This window comes from Pelophylax lessonae (genome assembly GCF_965119305.1).
Source record: "Pelophylax lessonae genome assembly, chromosome: 1".
In the NCBI taxonomy this organism is placed as follows: Eukaryota; Metazoa; Chordata; class Amphibia; order Anura; family Ranidae; genus Pelophylax; species Pelophylax lessonae.
Genome location: NC_138768.1, coordinates 480,471,296 through 480,489,096, shown reverse-complemented (window position 1 = coordinate 480,489,096; position 17,801 = coordinate 480,471,296). Strand labels below are relative to the sequence as shown.

The 17,801-nt window shown below is 46.0% G+C and overlaps 1 protein-coding gene across 1 annotated transcript in view; it reads right to left on the bottom strand.

Annotated features, from left to right (window-relative positions):
• CACTIN (cactin, spliceosome C complex subunit) overlaps positions 1–17,801 on the bottom strand; it is a 473,103-nt gene that overhangs the window by 128,481 nt on the left and 326,821 nt on the right. Inside the window, exon 8 of the mRNA XM_082243969.1 lies at positions 7,867–7,989. Coding sequence (XP_082100095.1) covers positions 7,867–7,989 — 123 coding nt within the window. The remainder of the gene's footprint in view (positions 1–7,866; positions 7,990–17,801) is intronic.

The window sequence follows — 17,801 nt, the reverse complement described above, 5'->3', positions numbered from 1 at the left end:
TGGTACCGTCCATTTCTTAATGATGGATTCCTCAAACGGATAGCGTCTAGCAATACGCTTGGAAATAGTAAAGGTACGTTTAGAATGCTCCCATTCTCCTTTAATCTTATTACCAAAACACTTGGGTACAGGAAAAACCTTCACCGTTTTGATGGGCTTGTTAGTACCAAAAGGAATCTCTGTATCAGTTGCTTCTGCCGGTAAAACCTCAAGTTTTAAGGTTTCCTGCACTGCCACAACTAGTGCGTCCACCAATGCTTCTTCCTGAATTATAGCGGGAGAAGAAACGTCCTCCTCACTGTCTGAGGGAGCTTTACCTGAGGTAACAGCCCTTGCAGAGGGACCTGCAACTGCAGTGACCATCTCTGAATCTGAGTCAGAGGTGTCAGATAATATAGGGGTAGGCGGGGGTCGCTTCCTTGACCCTCGTCCCTGACAGGCCGCCTCCACCCGAGCCACCATAGACTCCAAAATTGCTGTAAATGCCTCTACACTCTGTGCACCGGCGGGTCCCGTGGCCCCCTCGAGGGAAACAGGTGGGGGAATTTGTGTGGCAGGGTCCATGATTATTCCCGTAACTTCCCGGATAATATAATTCAAAAATAAAAAACTTTTTTTTTTTCACAGACCCCCAGCGCCACAAAAGCCCCTTAGTGTTACCTGCTAGGGATCCCTATCGATCGAGAGAGAGAGAGAGAGAGAGATAGACCCCCAGGCTCACCACTTGATGCTCAGAGTTTAACTGCAACAGGTTACAGCGCTGTCTTGACAAACAGGAAGTCTTTTGGCTGGCTGCCCAGGAAGAAAGGAGGCGGCTCCGCCCCTCTGCACGCCTTCCGGCGCCTCCCCTAGCTCCACGAGGTGTTTGGATCACCTCAAACATGGCCGCCCCCATGCTGGAGACACGAGGCTACGCCAAAATGGCGGCTCGTGCAATCCAGCAAAAAAAATGGCGGCGGCCTGTACCGAATAGCGGTGTGCTGCAGGGCACACAACACTATCTCTGCTTGGGGATTTTTGGCGTGGTTGGCGGTACCGGCCCTGGCGGACCTCATGGCCTTCGGAAGGCCTGCTATAGCTGGAGATTTGACTAGGAAGGCAGTCTACATGTCCGTGGCTTCTGACTGGTAGGTACCTTATTCTTATCACAGTAAGATTCCCAGACTGCCACTGATTACAATCTTTTAAACATGTATACAATTAGATTGTTAGCTCCCAAACCAAGCCTCCTGGCTTTTTGCACATAAAATCACATTCAAAGTAGGGGGATCTGTGCCATGTTATAGGATAGAGGGGGACTCTATCTTACCATACAGAGAGGGGCCCGCGTTCACCACAAGACCCGTCAGGGGGAAAAGGGGGAACATACTACTCACCATACCGGAACTAGGCGGGCACCAACTCCTGACAGTACCCCTCTCCACCGGGGCGGGAGGGCTGTCGACCAATACGGACGCCGTGACTCATGGTCTTTGGCGTTTCAGCGAGACGTTTAACTTGCGGGGTCAGTCCCTTAATGGGACTTTGTCGCGGCCGACCCAGCGCGGAGCTATGGCCTGCACGCGCTCGTAGGCTGAACTGGGGTGACCACCGGATCTCAACATCCAGCCCGTCGCCCAGTTCAGCTTTCTTGCTTGAAGATCTCACAGGAACACTGGAGAAAAAAGCGGTCTAAAAAATCTTAAGAAAAAAATCTTGCCAGGACCGAAGATCCCAGCAAGGTATCTAGGTCCTTACTCCTAACTAGACAGAAAATAACTGATTTGCTGAGGCAGAGAGAGAGAGGATATACCCTCTGGGACTGCCCCTAGGGTGTGGCCAGAGCATTTTAATTTCCTGTCTAGTCCTGCTCCTGTGGAGGCAACATAACCCGAAGGTGCTGTATCACCGAGGACTACGTCTGTCAATGAGCGATAGAGAAAATCAGATTTGAAGTCCGAAACTATGTGGACTGAAAAACTGACAGCCACCACTCCCCCTGGTATTAATGAGATGAACTCATACAAACCATTTCTTTAATTTGTGCGGGCCCTAACCTCGGCTTGACCCTGATGTCGATGCAAACTGTCTAACCATAGTTTTGCTTTAGTATATTGCCTGCTTTTGATATTTGGGACTAGCCACTTGTTGTGTTGTGTGCAAGGTCCTTATTGTGTGTAATAACTGGCCTTGCTTATAATTTCCAAGCTTTGTTTAAAATAATTTATATTGTTCATAAATGTATATTTGTATTATATGTTTTGAGTGTATTTTCTTTTCTTCTTTCCTGTTGACCCTGATGTAATTTTCCTTTTACTGGCCCTCCTGTGTGTGGATATGGTATGGTCATGCCTTACTGGTGTTTCTTAGTTTATGTGCGGACCGTGAGAGGTTTTCCTCTGGGCGAGTGTGAGATCTCCTTTTCCAGCTGCTGCTTTCTCCTCTCCATCCCCTAGATGGTGTGGTTGGACACTTTGACTGCGTTGGGAGGTGCAGCAGCACGCTGATGACTGACTAATCGGACAGGACCCAGGTGGCTATTTAATGGAAGGTCATTACCTCCTGTCCAGCATGGATGGCCGGCGGTGGTGTTTTCGGTTTATTTATTAGAGACAGTTTATGGGTGAGTGTTTTATATCAGCTTTTTGATTTCTTATATAGCGATACCCTTTTTTCTGAGGAGGTCCTAGAATCTTGGTGCTCTCGCTTTTCCATTAGATGCCTATTCCTCTTGGATGTTTGAGCAGTATTACCTCAACCATGCTGTCCGCCCTAGCTAATGTGGATGTCTGCATTATTTCGAATGGCTGTTTGGTTATTTAGCTCTTTTAAGGTGAAGTATTTCCACTCCCCCAAGCATTGACTGGCATTAGAGAATCACCTAAAAATTATTTATATATATTGTTAGGTTAATATTGGGTGTCTGCTTCTCCTTTCCTATAGACCAGACTTCCTATATGCTTTTTTTTTTGGTTCGCTACTCTATTTACGATCTGTGTGGATCAAAATCTCCCCACCATTTATTATGAGCCACAGTGAACTAGTGCAAGGTGAGGCCCCTCTTTCTGTATTATTCAGAAATCTGTTAATTTACTCAATGATTCGAAGCTTTAGCTTCTCTAAATGAATTGTATCTAAATTCCTTAGGTTCAATTGTTCATATACATCATTTATGAGAACCTGTCCTCTGTTTTCTGGTTTACTTCCTACCGCCGTATGACCGTTCAATGCTAGCTTACTGTTTAAACTCTGTAGGAGCGTATTACTTGGTAATATAATAGCATAAATATTTGAGGGGGTGGCATGTTCACTGTAACCCCAAATTATGTAGACTTGGAGTCTCTTTATAATACAATACTATGTACCTTCTATCCTTTTTAGTATTTACCATTACCTATTGTTCACCTGGTTCCCGCACTCGCCCAGGAGACTGCCATTTGGCGTCACGGTTCCATTTGCTTCTGATGTGGGCCCTCTGGTGAGTATGGCTTTGCCATGTTTATATGGTTCTCTGGCACAGTTTGGGAATTTTCTAGGATCTTTTTTGTATTTATGGCTGCTTTCTAGCGACCTATCAATAGCTTATACATGTGTGTCTCTAGCACTTATACATGATTCCAATATGTTTCTTTTTTGCTTTCTGTAGATTACTGTTTTTTTTTTCCCATAGATCACATTCCTCACGAATACAACTCCTGAAGACGTGGGCCTCCTGAGAAATGTGAAAGACTGGAACTATATTGATTGAGACCCCCCATGTTTTGGAGGATATCTCATTAATTGCCCAATCTGTGTTAGAGGAAGTTAGGTTTTGCTAGAATCGGGTTATGTCCTCTTGGACTATTAACATGTTTGCTCTGTTCTTTTAATTTTTGTCCCCCACTTTTTTGGGTGAATTTTAAATTGAATTGTTGTAATAAACATTTGCAACTTTAAACAACAGTACTGTGTAGTTCATACCGTACCATGAAAGTCCTAAGTGCCTCAATGTTCTGTCTTGTATTTCAAAAACAAAATCGACATGTGTTGAGATACCCAGCATCCAGCTTTCTCCCCCAACCAACACACCAGGTCCAACACCACACTCAATACTTTTCTCCTTCACCCTGTTATCACTGAGGAAGTTGCCAAAATCCTTTTCACGGCTCACATCACCACCTGTCCCCTAGATCCTGCTTCCTAACAATTACTGAGACCACCTTCCTGCGCTATCCTAAACTCTCTAACCCACATTTTCAACCTCTCCATCTCCTCCAGCTAGGGCTGCAACTAACGATTATTTTCATAATCGATTAGTTGGCCGATTATTGTTTTGATTAATCGACTAATCGGATAAAAACCTCAAAAACAAAAAAACAAAAAAAGGTTGGTGTATAATTTAATTAATATTCTTGAATATCTATATGCAGTGGTAAATATAAATATCCAGCTATATAGTTGGATATTCAATCCACTCTGAGACAGAGTCTGGCCCCTCCTGCCTTCAAAGTGCCCGTATAGGAAGCAGCAAAGTATAGTACTGTATAGAGTGTCCCTATAGCAAGGTAAAAAAAAAAAACTCTGCCTTTAGAATCACTTGCTTCCTTCTCTTGCCCAGGACTACATATCCCATGAGGCATTGCTCCTCACACATTCACAAGTTCCCTGCCATCTACATACATGTATGGACAGTGTACTAAGCTGTATGTGCGTTGCACTGTATTTTCTGATATGTAAACAAATAATCCATTCTGAATGCAGGATAACTAATCGGCTGACCGATTAATCGATTACGAAAATAGTTGACAACTATTTTGATAATCGATTAGTTGTCGATCAATCGATTCGTTGTTTCAGCTCTACCTCCAGCACCTTTCACTCCCTGCTCAAACATGCACTGGTTACCCCCATACTTAAAAACCCGCACTGGACCTCAGCTGTTTAAATAATTTAAGACCCACCTCCCTGCTCCCGTTTGCCTCCAAGCTTTGTGAAAGCCTTTTCCACAACTGAGTTGCTACCTCACTGACAACAACCTTCTCGATCACATACAGTAAACACATATACACAGGTAGGTTGAGCTGAATAAACTGGTGTCTTTTTTCAACCTTACGACTATGTAGCAGTCCAGCTTCCCCCTACAACATTCCACTGAAACTGCCCTACTAAAACCAATGACCCACTAACTGTTAAAACCAAAGGCCAGTACTCATACTCTTAGACCTTTCTGCCGCCTTTGCCCACCGACTTCTCCTCGATAAACTCTACTCCCTTGGCCTCCGTGACACTGCTCTTTTCTTGTTCTCCTACCCATCTCAGCGTCACATACAACACCATCTCCTTCGCTCCTCTTCCTCTTGGAGTACCCTAAGGCTCCGTCTTCGGGCCCCTCCTATTCTCACTCTGTACCTCTTCCATGGGCCAGCTGATAACCCATGGCTTCCAATACAACCTCTATGCTGATGACACCCAGCCAGATCTATCTCTCGAATCAACCCACCCCCTCAATCTGCTCACGTATCAAAAATTTACTGAGCGACATATCAGTATGGAAGTCACACCTCAAATGCAATCTTTCTAAAACTGAGCTTGTAATATTTCCTCCTCCCCGATCCCCTCCCCATGACTTTACTATTTGATATCAATGGCACAACCATTGGTCCCTCCACACATGCCAGTGTGCTAGGTGTAATCCTAGACTCTGACCTCTCCTTCAGCCCCCGCATCCAATCACTGGCTAAATCTTGCTGCCTTAACCTCTGTAACATTTCTAGAATTCATTCCTTCCTGACTAACACCACCACAAGACAACTTATTTTTTCCTTGGTAATTTCTGGCCTTGACTGCTGCAATGTCCCCCTCACTGGCCTTTCTTTACACAGGCTATCCCCTTCAGATTATTAGGAATGGTGTTGCTAGACTAATACACCTTACTATCCGATCTGTGACTGCTGCCCCTCTCTGCCAATCTCTTCTCTGGCTTCCCCTACCTACTGGTATAAAATTCAAAATACTAACCACAACATACAAGGCCATCCACAACATCAGCCCCAGCTATATCACCAACCTCATCTGCAGATAGTGCCCAAATAGTCCTCTCTGATCCTCCCAAGTCCTCCTGCTCTCTTGCTCCCTTGTTATCTCCTCCCTCGCTCGTCTCCAGGACTTCTCCAGAGCTTCTCCCATTCTCTATAACTCCCTGCCCCAGTATGTCTGGTCAGCTCCTACCCTGTCCACCTTTGGGTGACCCTTGAAAACAATTTTTTTCAGGGAAGCCTACCCCACCTCCACCTAAGAACTGTACTTGAGTCACCTCAATCAGGTGCTATTGCCTTTTGTACCACCCCCCCCCCCTTTCCCCCTTTAAATTGTAAGCTCCATGAGCAGGGCCCTCCTATTTCTTATGTATCTAACTGTATTGTAATTGTACTAACCCCCTTTATTTTGTAAGTGCTAAGTAAACTGTTGGCACAATATAAATCCTGTATAATAATAATAAAAAAGCTAGAGTAAGTGTAGGATAGCCCCTTGTTTATACAGTACCCATACTACTTTAGGATAAGAAGGAAAAAAACAAGGGAAGCACTCTCCTAGTGTAAAACCTCCTCTTTTTTTTTTTTATATAAAAGATTGTTTAAGATGCACTCACTAGGTTCCAGTAAAATGACACGCCTGTCACAGTGTAAAAGCAGCCAGTGATCACATCCATCTAAGCTGAATGGCTGCTCCACAATGTGCTTTTGTTTGCAGGTTTGAGCCAAGGGCTGCTGCAGGAATCGGGACAGAGACAGTCACTGAAGTCTATTGCGGTGCGGTGAGGAACCCGGGGAGGCTGTGAACACTGGACCAAAGTGCAGAGGGGGTCATGGAACACAAGTTTGTGTATTCCAAATTGCTGTGGATACTGAAACTAGATTCTGAGGGAGTAAACTCCTTCTTCAGGCATGCCACACCAAGTTGGAGTACACAGACTTGTGCTCTGTGACCCCCTTGGAACACTGGTCTGGAGTTCAAAACCGCCTCAGATTCCTCACTGCACCTTCATAGATTTCAGCGACTGAGTGTATCCATCCCATCTCCTGCAGCAGCCCTTGGCTAAGACCTGCAGGATGCAGGCAGAAGCACGTTGCGGAGCAGTCATTCAGTAATAAAAGGAGGTTTCACACTAGGGGAGAGTTTCCCTTGTTTTTTCCCTTCTTATCTTCCATTGAAGATTGCAGCTCAGACCATGTTGGTAATCTCTTTGGCAGAGCAGCTGTACCTAGTAAACCTTACCCACCTAATGGATGATTAGGTTGAAGAGCACAGGATTAGAATCCTTTCCTTCTGTGATAATGTTTGCCCACACTACTTTAGTTCACTGGAAAATGGCAGTAGACAACAATGAGGAAAATATTGGGGGCATAGTTCTAAAGCAGACAATGTGACCTTCGCCAAAAATTCATTGCTGGTAAATAGCTGTTATTTAAAATACATGCACCTGAAAGATTTACCTGTAGTGAATGGTTACCGAATGCACAATTTGCAGCTTTAAAAATATGTATTTACTTGCAGATCTATCAGATGACTAGACTGGCCAGTCTAGTGTCTAGATTTTAAGGCTCCATGCACACTGGGATTAAAAAAAGTAGAGTTTAGGAGAGTTTTGTGTTTTTTCTGTCCGTAAACTTTAATCAGAAACGCAAAACAGAAGGGTTTTTTTTTTCCTGCCTCTAAACCTTGAGCTCAAAATATGCCTGTAATCGTCCTAATGTGCATGGACATATAGGATAACATTAGCTGCTTCTACCGGCAGAACACAAAACTCCTGTAGTAGCAGCGATTTTTAAGCGAGTGCGCATGGAGCCTTAGGAGTATTTATGAAAACAGAACACAATTAAACACCATACAAGACAAATTTAAATTAACCTTTCACATGGAGAACATGGCTCTTGCTTTACAATAGGGAACAAAGGCTCGCTTTCAACACCCTGTTCTTGCTTGAGCTTGAAAAGTTTCTGTCGCAGAATATCCTGGTGCCTCTCTCTAAGCCTGAAAAGGACAGAGGAGAAAAATTAGATTTCACATTTAGACACTTACTTCCAATTTAAAAATTATGGAAACAGTCATTCTTACTGATAGCATGCAGGGGGCAGTGACTCAGTACCTAGCACCCACCTTATTATTCTAGAACTAGAAGTAGCATTAAGAAATGACTGCATCCATCAGAGCGGTCTGCTACAGGTAACACTCTCTGTAACAGATTCCCTACTACTTCCTTAAAGTGTTACTAAAAGCAAAATAAAAAAAATGACATATGACATATGTTGCAGTCTTTCGTTAGGATTCATCTAGGATAAGTTGTTTTACCTGTTAATTCTGCTATTTTCCAACAAATCAAGCTGTGCAGCAAAAGTGGAAACTAGGGGGTTGAGACAAACCATATACCACTGACAGGGGTTTTTAACAATTATTTATTATGAGTACTTTTATAGCACCATTAATTTAAGCAGCGCTTCACACATATACAGTGGGTATAGAAAAGAATAACCCCCCTTTTATAATAATCACATTTTGTTGCTTTGCAGCCTGAAACTAGGACATACACAGCTTTTGTTTTATCCAGCTGCATTTACTCAGGGCAAATTATAACATCAAAGTGAAAGATTTAACACGCCAGAAAAAAAAAAAAAAGCAAAAACATAGTTACATAGTAGGTGAGGTTAAATAAAGACAATAGTCCATCCAGTTAAACCTGTGTAGGTGTGTGTGGCCGTAATCATCTCTCATACCCCTGAATGTTCTGATCCTTGAGATGTACGTCTAAGAGTCTTTTGAAAGCAACCATACTTCCCGCAGAAACCACCTCTTGTGGTAGAGAATTCCACAATCTTGTAGCCCTAACAGTAAAGAACCCCCCGCGTTGCCTGAGGTTAAAACGCTTCTCCTCTAATCGCATTGTATGCCCTTGAGTCCTCATGCAATCCTTTCAACTGAATAGCTTTTTTTCTATGCGGAGCTAACCATTGACGTATTTATAAATTGCTATCATGTCCCCTCTCCAGGGAGAATAAATCAAGGGATTGAAGACGCTCTTCATAATTAAGGTCCTCCAATCCCCTAATCAGTTTAGTTGCCCTTCTCTGGACTCTCTCCAGCTCCAACACATCCCTCCTGAGGGATGGCATACATGTAACAACACTCTATGGCATATACAAAACACTCTATGGCAGGGGTATTGAATTAAAATTCATGGAGGTCCGATTAGTAAAATTTTCTTCCAGCAGAGGTCCAGATTGCATTTTTGCGTGATGACTCAGATTCTTTACATCACAGCCCAGGTGTGCAGGCACGACAGCCCATTCATTTGAATGGGCTGTTGTGTCTGCGTTTTCTGCTGGGAAAAGGCCTTGGTACCTTTTTAAAAACGCTGTTGCATGGAAACTGCATGGCGCGTATGTACCATGCAATTTCCATGTGTGGGAAACCGCACCTTGTATTTCATTGCATTTAAGAGTCAATTGTACCCCTGCACGTTTTCTGTGCACCTGCTTATCCCCCTTCACATCACCACTCACAGCACTGTCCCCCTTCACATCACCACTGTCCCCTTCACATCACCACCCCCCCCCCCACACACACACACAGCACTGTCCCCCTTCACATCACCACCCCCCACACACACACAGCACTGTCCCCATTCACATCACCACCCCCCCCCCTCACACACACACACACAGCACTGTCCCCGTTCACATCACCACCCCCCCCCCCCCCCACACACACACACACACACACACACACACACACACAGCACTGTCCCCCTTCACATCACCACCCCCCACACACACACCACTGTCCCCTTCACATATTACCCCCCACACACACACCACTGTCCCCTTCACATATCACCCCCCAAAGCGCGGTCCCTTTCATAACTCCCAACCCACAGCACTGCCTCCCTTCACATATCACTCCTGCTGCACTGCCCCATTCATATCCCCCCCACAGCACTGCCCCCTTTACCTCCCCCCACAGCACTGCCCCCCTAATATCCCCCCACAGCACTGCCCCCTTCACATATCCCCCCAACAGCACTGTCCCTCTCACATCCCCCCACACCACTGCCCCCTTCACATATCACTCCTGCAGCACTGCCCCATTCATATCCCCCCATAGCAATGCCCCCTTTACCTCCCCCCACAGCACTGCCCCCCTATTATCCACCCCACAGCACTGCCCCCTTCACCTCCCCACACAGCACTGCCCCCCTCACATATCCCCCCCACAGCACTGCCCCCTTCATATATCCCCCCCATCAGCACTGTCCCTCTTACATATCCCCCCAACAGCACTGTCCCTTTAACATCCCCCTCACAGCACTGTCTCTCTTTACATCACCCCCCCCCCCACACACACACACACCACTGCCCCCTTATATCACCTCCGCAGAACTGCCCCTTTGCATCACACACATACACAGCACTGCCCTGTTAACACGCACCCCCATAGCACTGCCCCCCTTTACATCAACACACACCACTACCCTCTTAACATATCACCCCCACAGCATTGCTCCCCTTTACATGAATCCCCACACACCACACTACCCCCCCCTGCAAATGACCCCTGCTCCCCAATCATCCTTCACAACTTCACAGCCCTGTCCTCCCTTCACTCTCCTACCTTACACAGAGCGGAGAGCAGGAGGCGGGACAATCTCGAGGAAGACAGAGGAACAGCAGCGCCGCATGCATAGAGGCAGCCGACTGTGTGCCTCCCAGCCAATCACCTCCCGCCTCCCAGCAGCCAATCACCTTCCGCCTCCCAGCAGCCAATCACCTCCAGCCTGAAATGCCGGTCCCGCCCCCAGTCTCAGTCCCGCTTCCAGCCATCCGCCCTGCTCTGCTAATGACAGCTGCAGAGACAGGGAATAAATCCAGCAGCTGATGGCGGCGGTCCTGATGGAGCTCCTGATGCCCGCTCTATGGCATATACATAAAAAGTACAATAAAAAGTACAAAAAAGTGCTCATGTGCTGTAAATAATTAATAAATAATAGTGATCTCCTATTTGGGTGAGAAGTGGATAAATTAATAAAGTGCTATATTTTATACTGTGAAGCAGTGAATATCTACGGATTGGTAGGTGCAACTGTGCTGTAGATAATAAATAGTCAAAAATGTTTGAAAAATAATTGTGATATTACTATCAAATGAATATACTAAAATGATCAAAAATTAATAGATGATGAAAAGTGCTGATCAGTTCACTATGGTCAGTTTACTCTTCTTTTGGGGCAACGTATGAACAACGTATGAGCACCTCAGAGACACCAAATCAGAGGGTTAGCGTGGAGACACCTAGATACACCAGGACCAGTACCAGAGGTATAGCCGGACTGGAACCAATATAAGAATATCCGCAGGATCTCCTGGACCAACTCTATTGCTGTGCAGAGCCTGCTACCCCTTTCAAGGGGAAAGCATTGCGGTGAGTGCAATTCTTATAGGGGCAGTGCATCACCGCATAGAGCACAGCCAAGTAAGAATTTAGCCTAACCATCACCGCCTCACCCACGTCTTTTAGTTTCCTTTTTCATTACCATTTGGGAACTTCACCAGCACTTTATAAAGACTATAATATATTTAATATAATATTAAAACAGCGCATACTCAGACTGGTCTGAGGTAGAAAGTGGGGTCCCCCAAGGCTCAGTCCTGGGACCAATTATTCATAAACAGCATTGAGGTCGGGGTCAGTAGTTCGATATCAGTTTTTGCAGATGACACAAAATTGGCCAGGGCAATAACTTCACAGCATGAAGCAGGTATCCTACAGAATGACCTGGACAAAATAACGGAGTGGGCAACGACATGGCAAATGAGATTTAATGTTGAGAAGTGTAAGGTTTTGCACTTGGGGACTAAAAACATAAAATCACAATACACGTTAGGAGGGGAACCCTTGGGGGAATCAAAAATGGAGAAAGATCTGGGAGTCTTGGTTGATGATAGATTAGGCAATAGCATGCAATGTCAAGCAGCAGCTGCCAAAGCCAGCAGAATATTAGCATGCATAAAGAAAGGGATGTATTCCAGAGATAAGACTATAATCCTTCCACTTTATAAAACTCTGGTCCGACCGCATCTGGAGTATTCTGTCCAGTTCTGGTCGCCAGTCCTCAGGAGGGATGTGTTGGAGCTGGAGAGAGTCCAGAGAAGGGCAACTAAACTGATTAGGGGATTGGAGGACCTTAATTATGAAGAGCTTCTGCAATCGCTTGATTTATTCTCCCTGGAGAATAGACGCCTGAGGGGGGACATGATAGCAATTTACAAATATCTCAATGGGGATCTCAGCTTAGAAAAAAAGCTGTTCAATCGAAGGGATTGCACGAGGACTCGAGGGCATACAATGTGATTAGAGGAGAAGCGTTGTAACCTCAGGCAACGTGGGGGGTTCTTTACTGTGAGGGCTACAAGATTGTGGAATTCTCTACCACAAGAGGTGGTTTCTGCGGGAAGTATGGTGGCTTTCAAAAGACTCTTAGACGTACATCTCAAGGATCAGAACATTCAGGGCTATGTGAGATGATTACAGCCACACACACCTACACAGGTTGAACTGGATGGACGATTGTCTTTATTCAACCTCGTCTACTATGTAACTATGTAATTTGGACAATTTTCGCATCAGCACTTTTCATCATCTATTCATTTTTGATCATTTTAGTATATTCATTTGATAGTAATATCACAATTATTTTTCAAACATTTTTATTTGACTATTATCTACAGCACAGTTGCACCTACCAATCAGTAGATATTCACTGCTTCACAGTATAAAATATAGCACTTTATTAATTTATCCACTTCTCACCCAAATAGGAGATCACCATTATTTATGAATTATTTATTTACAGCACTGAGCACGTGAGCACTTTATTGTACTTTTTATGTATATGCCATAGAGTGTTTTGTGTATGCCATAGAGTGTTGTTACATGTATGCCATCCCTACATTTATTTAACAGTACACCATCGCATAATAATGTCTATTATACCAACACTAGACATTAAGCCCGTTAAATTAACGGGCGCTAGAACATATGTGGTCAAACATTTGTAAAAACAGACTTAGCAGTAATTCCACGCGAGCGCACACCCGCCGCTTCAACAGTTTTGCCCGGCCGCCCGAAGTCTCTGCGCTCCAAGGCCCAACGTCTGTCCGTGGGGCACATGCGCAGTAGCGCAATCCCACGGACACAGGGACTGGACGCAGAGACACTTGTACTTTATATGTATAGATTATTTAGTATACTTAGAACAGAAGGAGCTCTATATATATACATTTTTTTTTCTATTTAGTATACTTAGAAAAGGAGCTATATATATATATTTTTTTAATTCTTCCATTTATATATTAAATATATATATATATATATATATATATATATATATATATATATATATATTTTAATACTAATATTTCAGATTTGGTTTTTAATATGTATCTTTAGGATTTCGTTATATTTTGTATTTCTTAATTTCTTATCATTTATTTTTTATTATTATTATTTAGTATACTTAGAACAGATTACACGGCCGCTGTCCTGTCGAATAATGCCTCCCCGCCTCCTCTCAGTCAGCTGTTCGCTATAATTATTCTTCCCGCACTGTCTCCCTTTGAAAAATGCATCTGACGGACTGCGCACGCGCAATAATGACGTCAACCCCAGCTGAGCGGAGCAGTCAGCTGGAGTGACATCATTTACCATGCATGCGCAGTCCGTCAGATGCATTTTTGGATGGGAGGCATTATCCGACAGGACACCGGCCGCCGAAGTCTCTGCGCTCCAAGTCCCAACGGCTGTCTGTGGGGCACATGCGGAGTAGCGCAATCCCACGGACACAGGGACTGGACGCAGAGACACTTGGACTTTATATGTATAGATATATACACACACGCACACACATCTCTGCCTGGAGTTCTAATTCTCCCACACTTTATTCAAAAACATATATATATATATATATATATATATATATATATATATAATAATGTTGCGACAGTGGATCAGATTGTAGTGTATGGGGGAGGGAGGGGATTGTGGTGTGGGGGGGGAGGGAGGGGATTGCAGTGTATGGGGGGAGGGAGGGGATTGTAGTGTATGGGGAGGGGGTTCTACAGTGTATGGGGGAGGGAGGGGATTGAAGCGTGGGGGGAGGGAGGGGATTGTAGCGTGGGGGGGAGGGAGGGGTTTGTAGCGTGGGGGGGATGGAGGGGATTGTAGTGTGTTGGGGGAGGGGATTGTAGTGTGTTGGGGAAGGGAGGGGATTGTAGTGTATGGGGAAGGGAGGAGATTGTAGTGTGGGGGGGAGGGAGGGGATTGTAGTGTATGGGGGGAGGGGATTGTAGTGTATGGGGGGAGGGGATTGTAGTGTATGGGGGGAGAATTGTAGTGTATGGGGGGGAGGGGATTATAGTGTATGGGGGATTATAGTGTATGGGGGATTATAGTGTATGGGGGAGGGGGGATTATAGTGTATGGGGGAGGGAGGGGATTGTAGTGTATGGGGGGGGAGGGGATTGTAGTGTATGGGGGGGAGGGGATTGTAGTTTATGGGGGGACGGAGGGGATTATAGTGTATGGGGGAGGGGTTCTACAGTGTATGGGGGAGGGAAGGGATTGAAGCAGGGGGGGGAGGGAGGGGATTGTAGCGTGGGGTGGAGGGAGGGGATTGTGTGTGTTGGGGAAGGGAGGGGATTGTAGTGTATGGGGAAGGGAGGGGATTGTAGTGTATGGGGGGAGGGGATTATAGTGTATGGGGGAGGGGGATTATAGTGTACGGGGAGGGGGGATTATAGTGTATGGGGGAGGGAGGGGATTGTAGTGTGGGGGGGGGAGAGAGGGGATAGTGTAAGGGGGAGGGAGGGGATTTTAGTGTATGAGGGAGGGAGGGGATTGTAGTGTATGAGGGAGGGAGGGGATTGTAGTGTATGGGGGAGGGAGGGGATTGTAGTGTATGGGGGAGGGAGGGGATTGTAGTGTATGGAGGGGAGGGGATTGTAGTGTATGGGGAGGATTGAACTATAAATGTCGGGTTGAAGATTGGTGTGGGGGAGGGGAGATGTGAGGGCAGGAAATCAGAGAGGAGGGGGGAGGGGAGCTCCTCACACACACAGAACAGTGGATCATCCAATAGGAAAAGACCCCCAAATCCACCACCACCTCACCTCCCGGGAAAATTGCTGGGACGGGCGAACCAAAGGTGCTGGAGACCCCAAAATTGTACCGCAGGTGGCCACGCTCCCCTAAAGCTGATAAAAATTTGGGGTCTCGGGGATGAAAGGGCACGGAGCAGTGACCCCGAGAACCGGGCCGTGACCTAACCGCGAGGTGACCAGGTTTAACATTGGAGTCTATGGAGGGGGAGGCCCGGTTCTCGGGGGGTCACTGCTCCGCGCCCTTTCTCAGCTGTAGGGGAGCATCATGGCCACCTGCAATACAATTTTGGGGTCTCCAGCACCTTTGGTTCGCCCGTGACAGCAATTTTCCCGTGGCGGTGTGTGCGTCCCAACGGCTGTCTGTGGGGCACATGCGCAGTAGCACAATTCCACGGACACAGGGACGGACGCAGGGACACATGGGTTTTATTAATATAGATATTAGAAGTAGTGCCAACACCCTTCATATTTTTATATCTATCTAAGACTTCTCACTTTCAGTGAGAAGTATTTTAGGGAGGCTGCAAACTTCTAGACTATAACATATACTTCTTCCACCTATCAGCGCGGGATTACATACCTTTTCCCAGCAGATATGGAAATTTTTTAATATATATGACAGATAGAGCAGTGAATCTGGAAGAAATTTTTAATCCTAACCAAGTAGTGTTTAAGCAAGATATGGATGGCTTATTTAAACAGATAAAACATAATATGGAGAAGCAGTTAAGACCTTGGTGGGATATAGCCACCCTGGAGAAATACACGGCAGATAATATAACTCCTAGGAGACTCAGATGGGATATACCACCCAATGATGGGATCAATGAAAAAACACTGATGGAAGAGTGGTATAATTGGATTTTTGACTTACCGTAAAATCCTTTTCTCTTAAGCTCATTGACAGACGCAGTCCTCTTGATTAATATCAGTAGGGTTATACTGCCCCCTACAGGAGTAGGACACTAGGCAGGAAAAACGTTCTGGCCACACCTTAGGGGTAGTCCCAGGGGGTATATCCTCTCTCTCTCTGCTACAGGATGTCAGTTATGTAACAAAGCAGTGTCAGAGAATTCAACCCAACCCAACTCAAAAATAGAGGGGCGGGTACTGCGTCTGTCAATGAGCTTAAGAGAAAAGGATTTTACGGTAAGTCAAAAATCCAATTTTCTCTGTCGCTCATTGACAGAAGCAGTCCTCTTTGATTAATATCAGTAGGGACGTCCCAAAGCAGTGCCACAAATGAGGGGTGGGATAACAGAAATCAAAATCCAATCCAGAAGGCCCAACCGGAGCCAACAAGAAGCATCAAGGACTCATCGAGCAAAAAGATGAGACCCAAGTGAAGAACCCAACAAACCCTCGAGGTAGACCAACGGTCTCCTCAAACAGCGGCCTGCAGAATCTTGCGGCCAAAAGAGGCATCCGCCGATGCCAGCACATCAACCTTATAAAATTTTGTAAAGGTATGAACCGACGACCAGGTAGCCGCCTTGCAAACCTGAAGCACCGACGCCTGATGGCGGAAGGCCCAGGAAGCACTAAGCGCCCGAGTGGAGTGCGCCTTAACAGGGAACGGAAGAACCCGACCCTTAATAGAATAAGCCTGTACCACCGTCTGTCTGATCCATCTGGAGATAGTCGCGGCAGACGCAGGCAACCCTTTTCTAGGGCCATCCGTGATCACAAAAAGTGAATCGGCCTTACGAAAAGGGTCAGTAGTAGCCAAATACACCCTGATCGCCCGAACCACATCCAAGGAGTGTAACACAAACTCCCGAGGATGACTGGGCTTAGGACACAGGGAAGGTAGCACAATATCCTCATTCAGATGAAACTCTGAAACCACCTTAGGAAGGAAGGATGGATTCGGACGAAGAACCACCTTATCCCTATGAACCACCAGATATGGGGAACGACAGGACAATGCGGCCAGTTCTGACACCCTGCGTGCAGAAGTGATAGCCACCAAAAAGGCCACCTTCTGGGATAAGGTAAGCAAGGGAATCTCCCTAATATTTTCAAAGGGAGGTTTCTGAAGAACCGACAACACCAAATTAAGATCCCAGGGCGGCAAGGGCACGTGCACCGGCGGAGCCAGGTGCCGCACCCCCTGGATGAAATTCCGCACCAAGGACTGAGTAGCCAGAGGCTTCTGAAAGATTGCCAACGCTGAAATCTGACCCTTGATAGTGCTCAAGGCCAGTTTCTGCTCAACCCCCTGTTGCAGAGAAGCCAATATCCGGGCCACCGAGTAAGAACGTGGAGGAAACCCAAGGGATTCACACCACGCGATATAAGACTTCCATGTGCGATGATAGACCTTTCTGGAAGTCGCTTTCCTCGCTTTAATCAGAGTAGGAATAGCTGAAGCCGAACAAACCCCTGTCCTTCAGCACCTGGGTCTCAACAGGCAAGCCGTTAAAGCCAGCGATCGTGAAGCAGGATGGAAGATCGGTCCCTGAGAGGAAGCCAAGGAGCGTCCGCGACCAGCCTGACCAAGTTGGCATACCAGGTCCGACCAAGTCAGTCCGGAGCCACAAGGATGACTGGAATTCCCTCCACCTCTATCCTGCGAAGAAGTTTCGGCAGCAATTTGAGAGGAGGGAAGGCATACAGTAGCTGATACTGCCC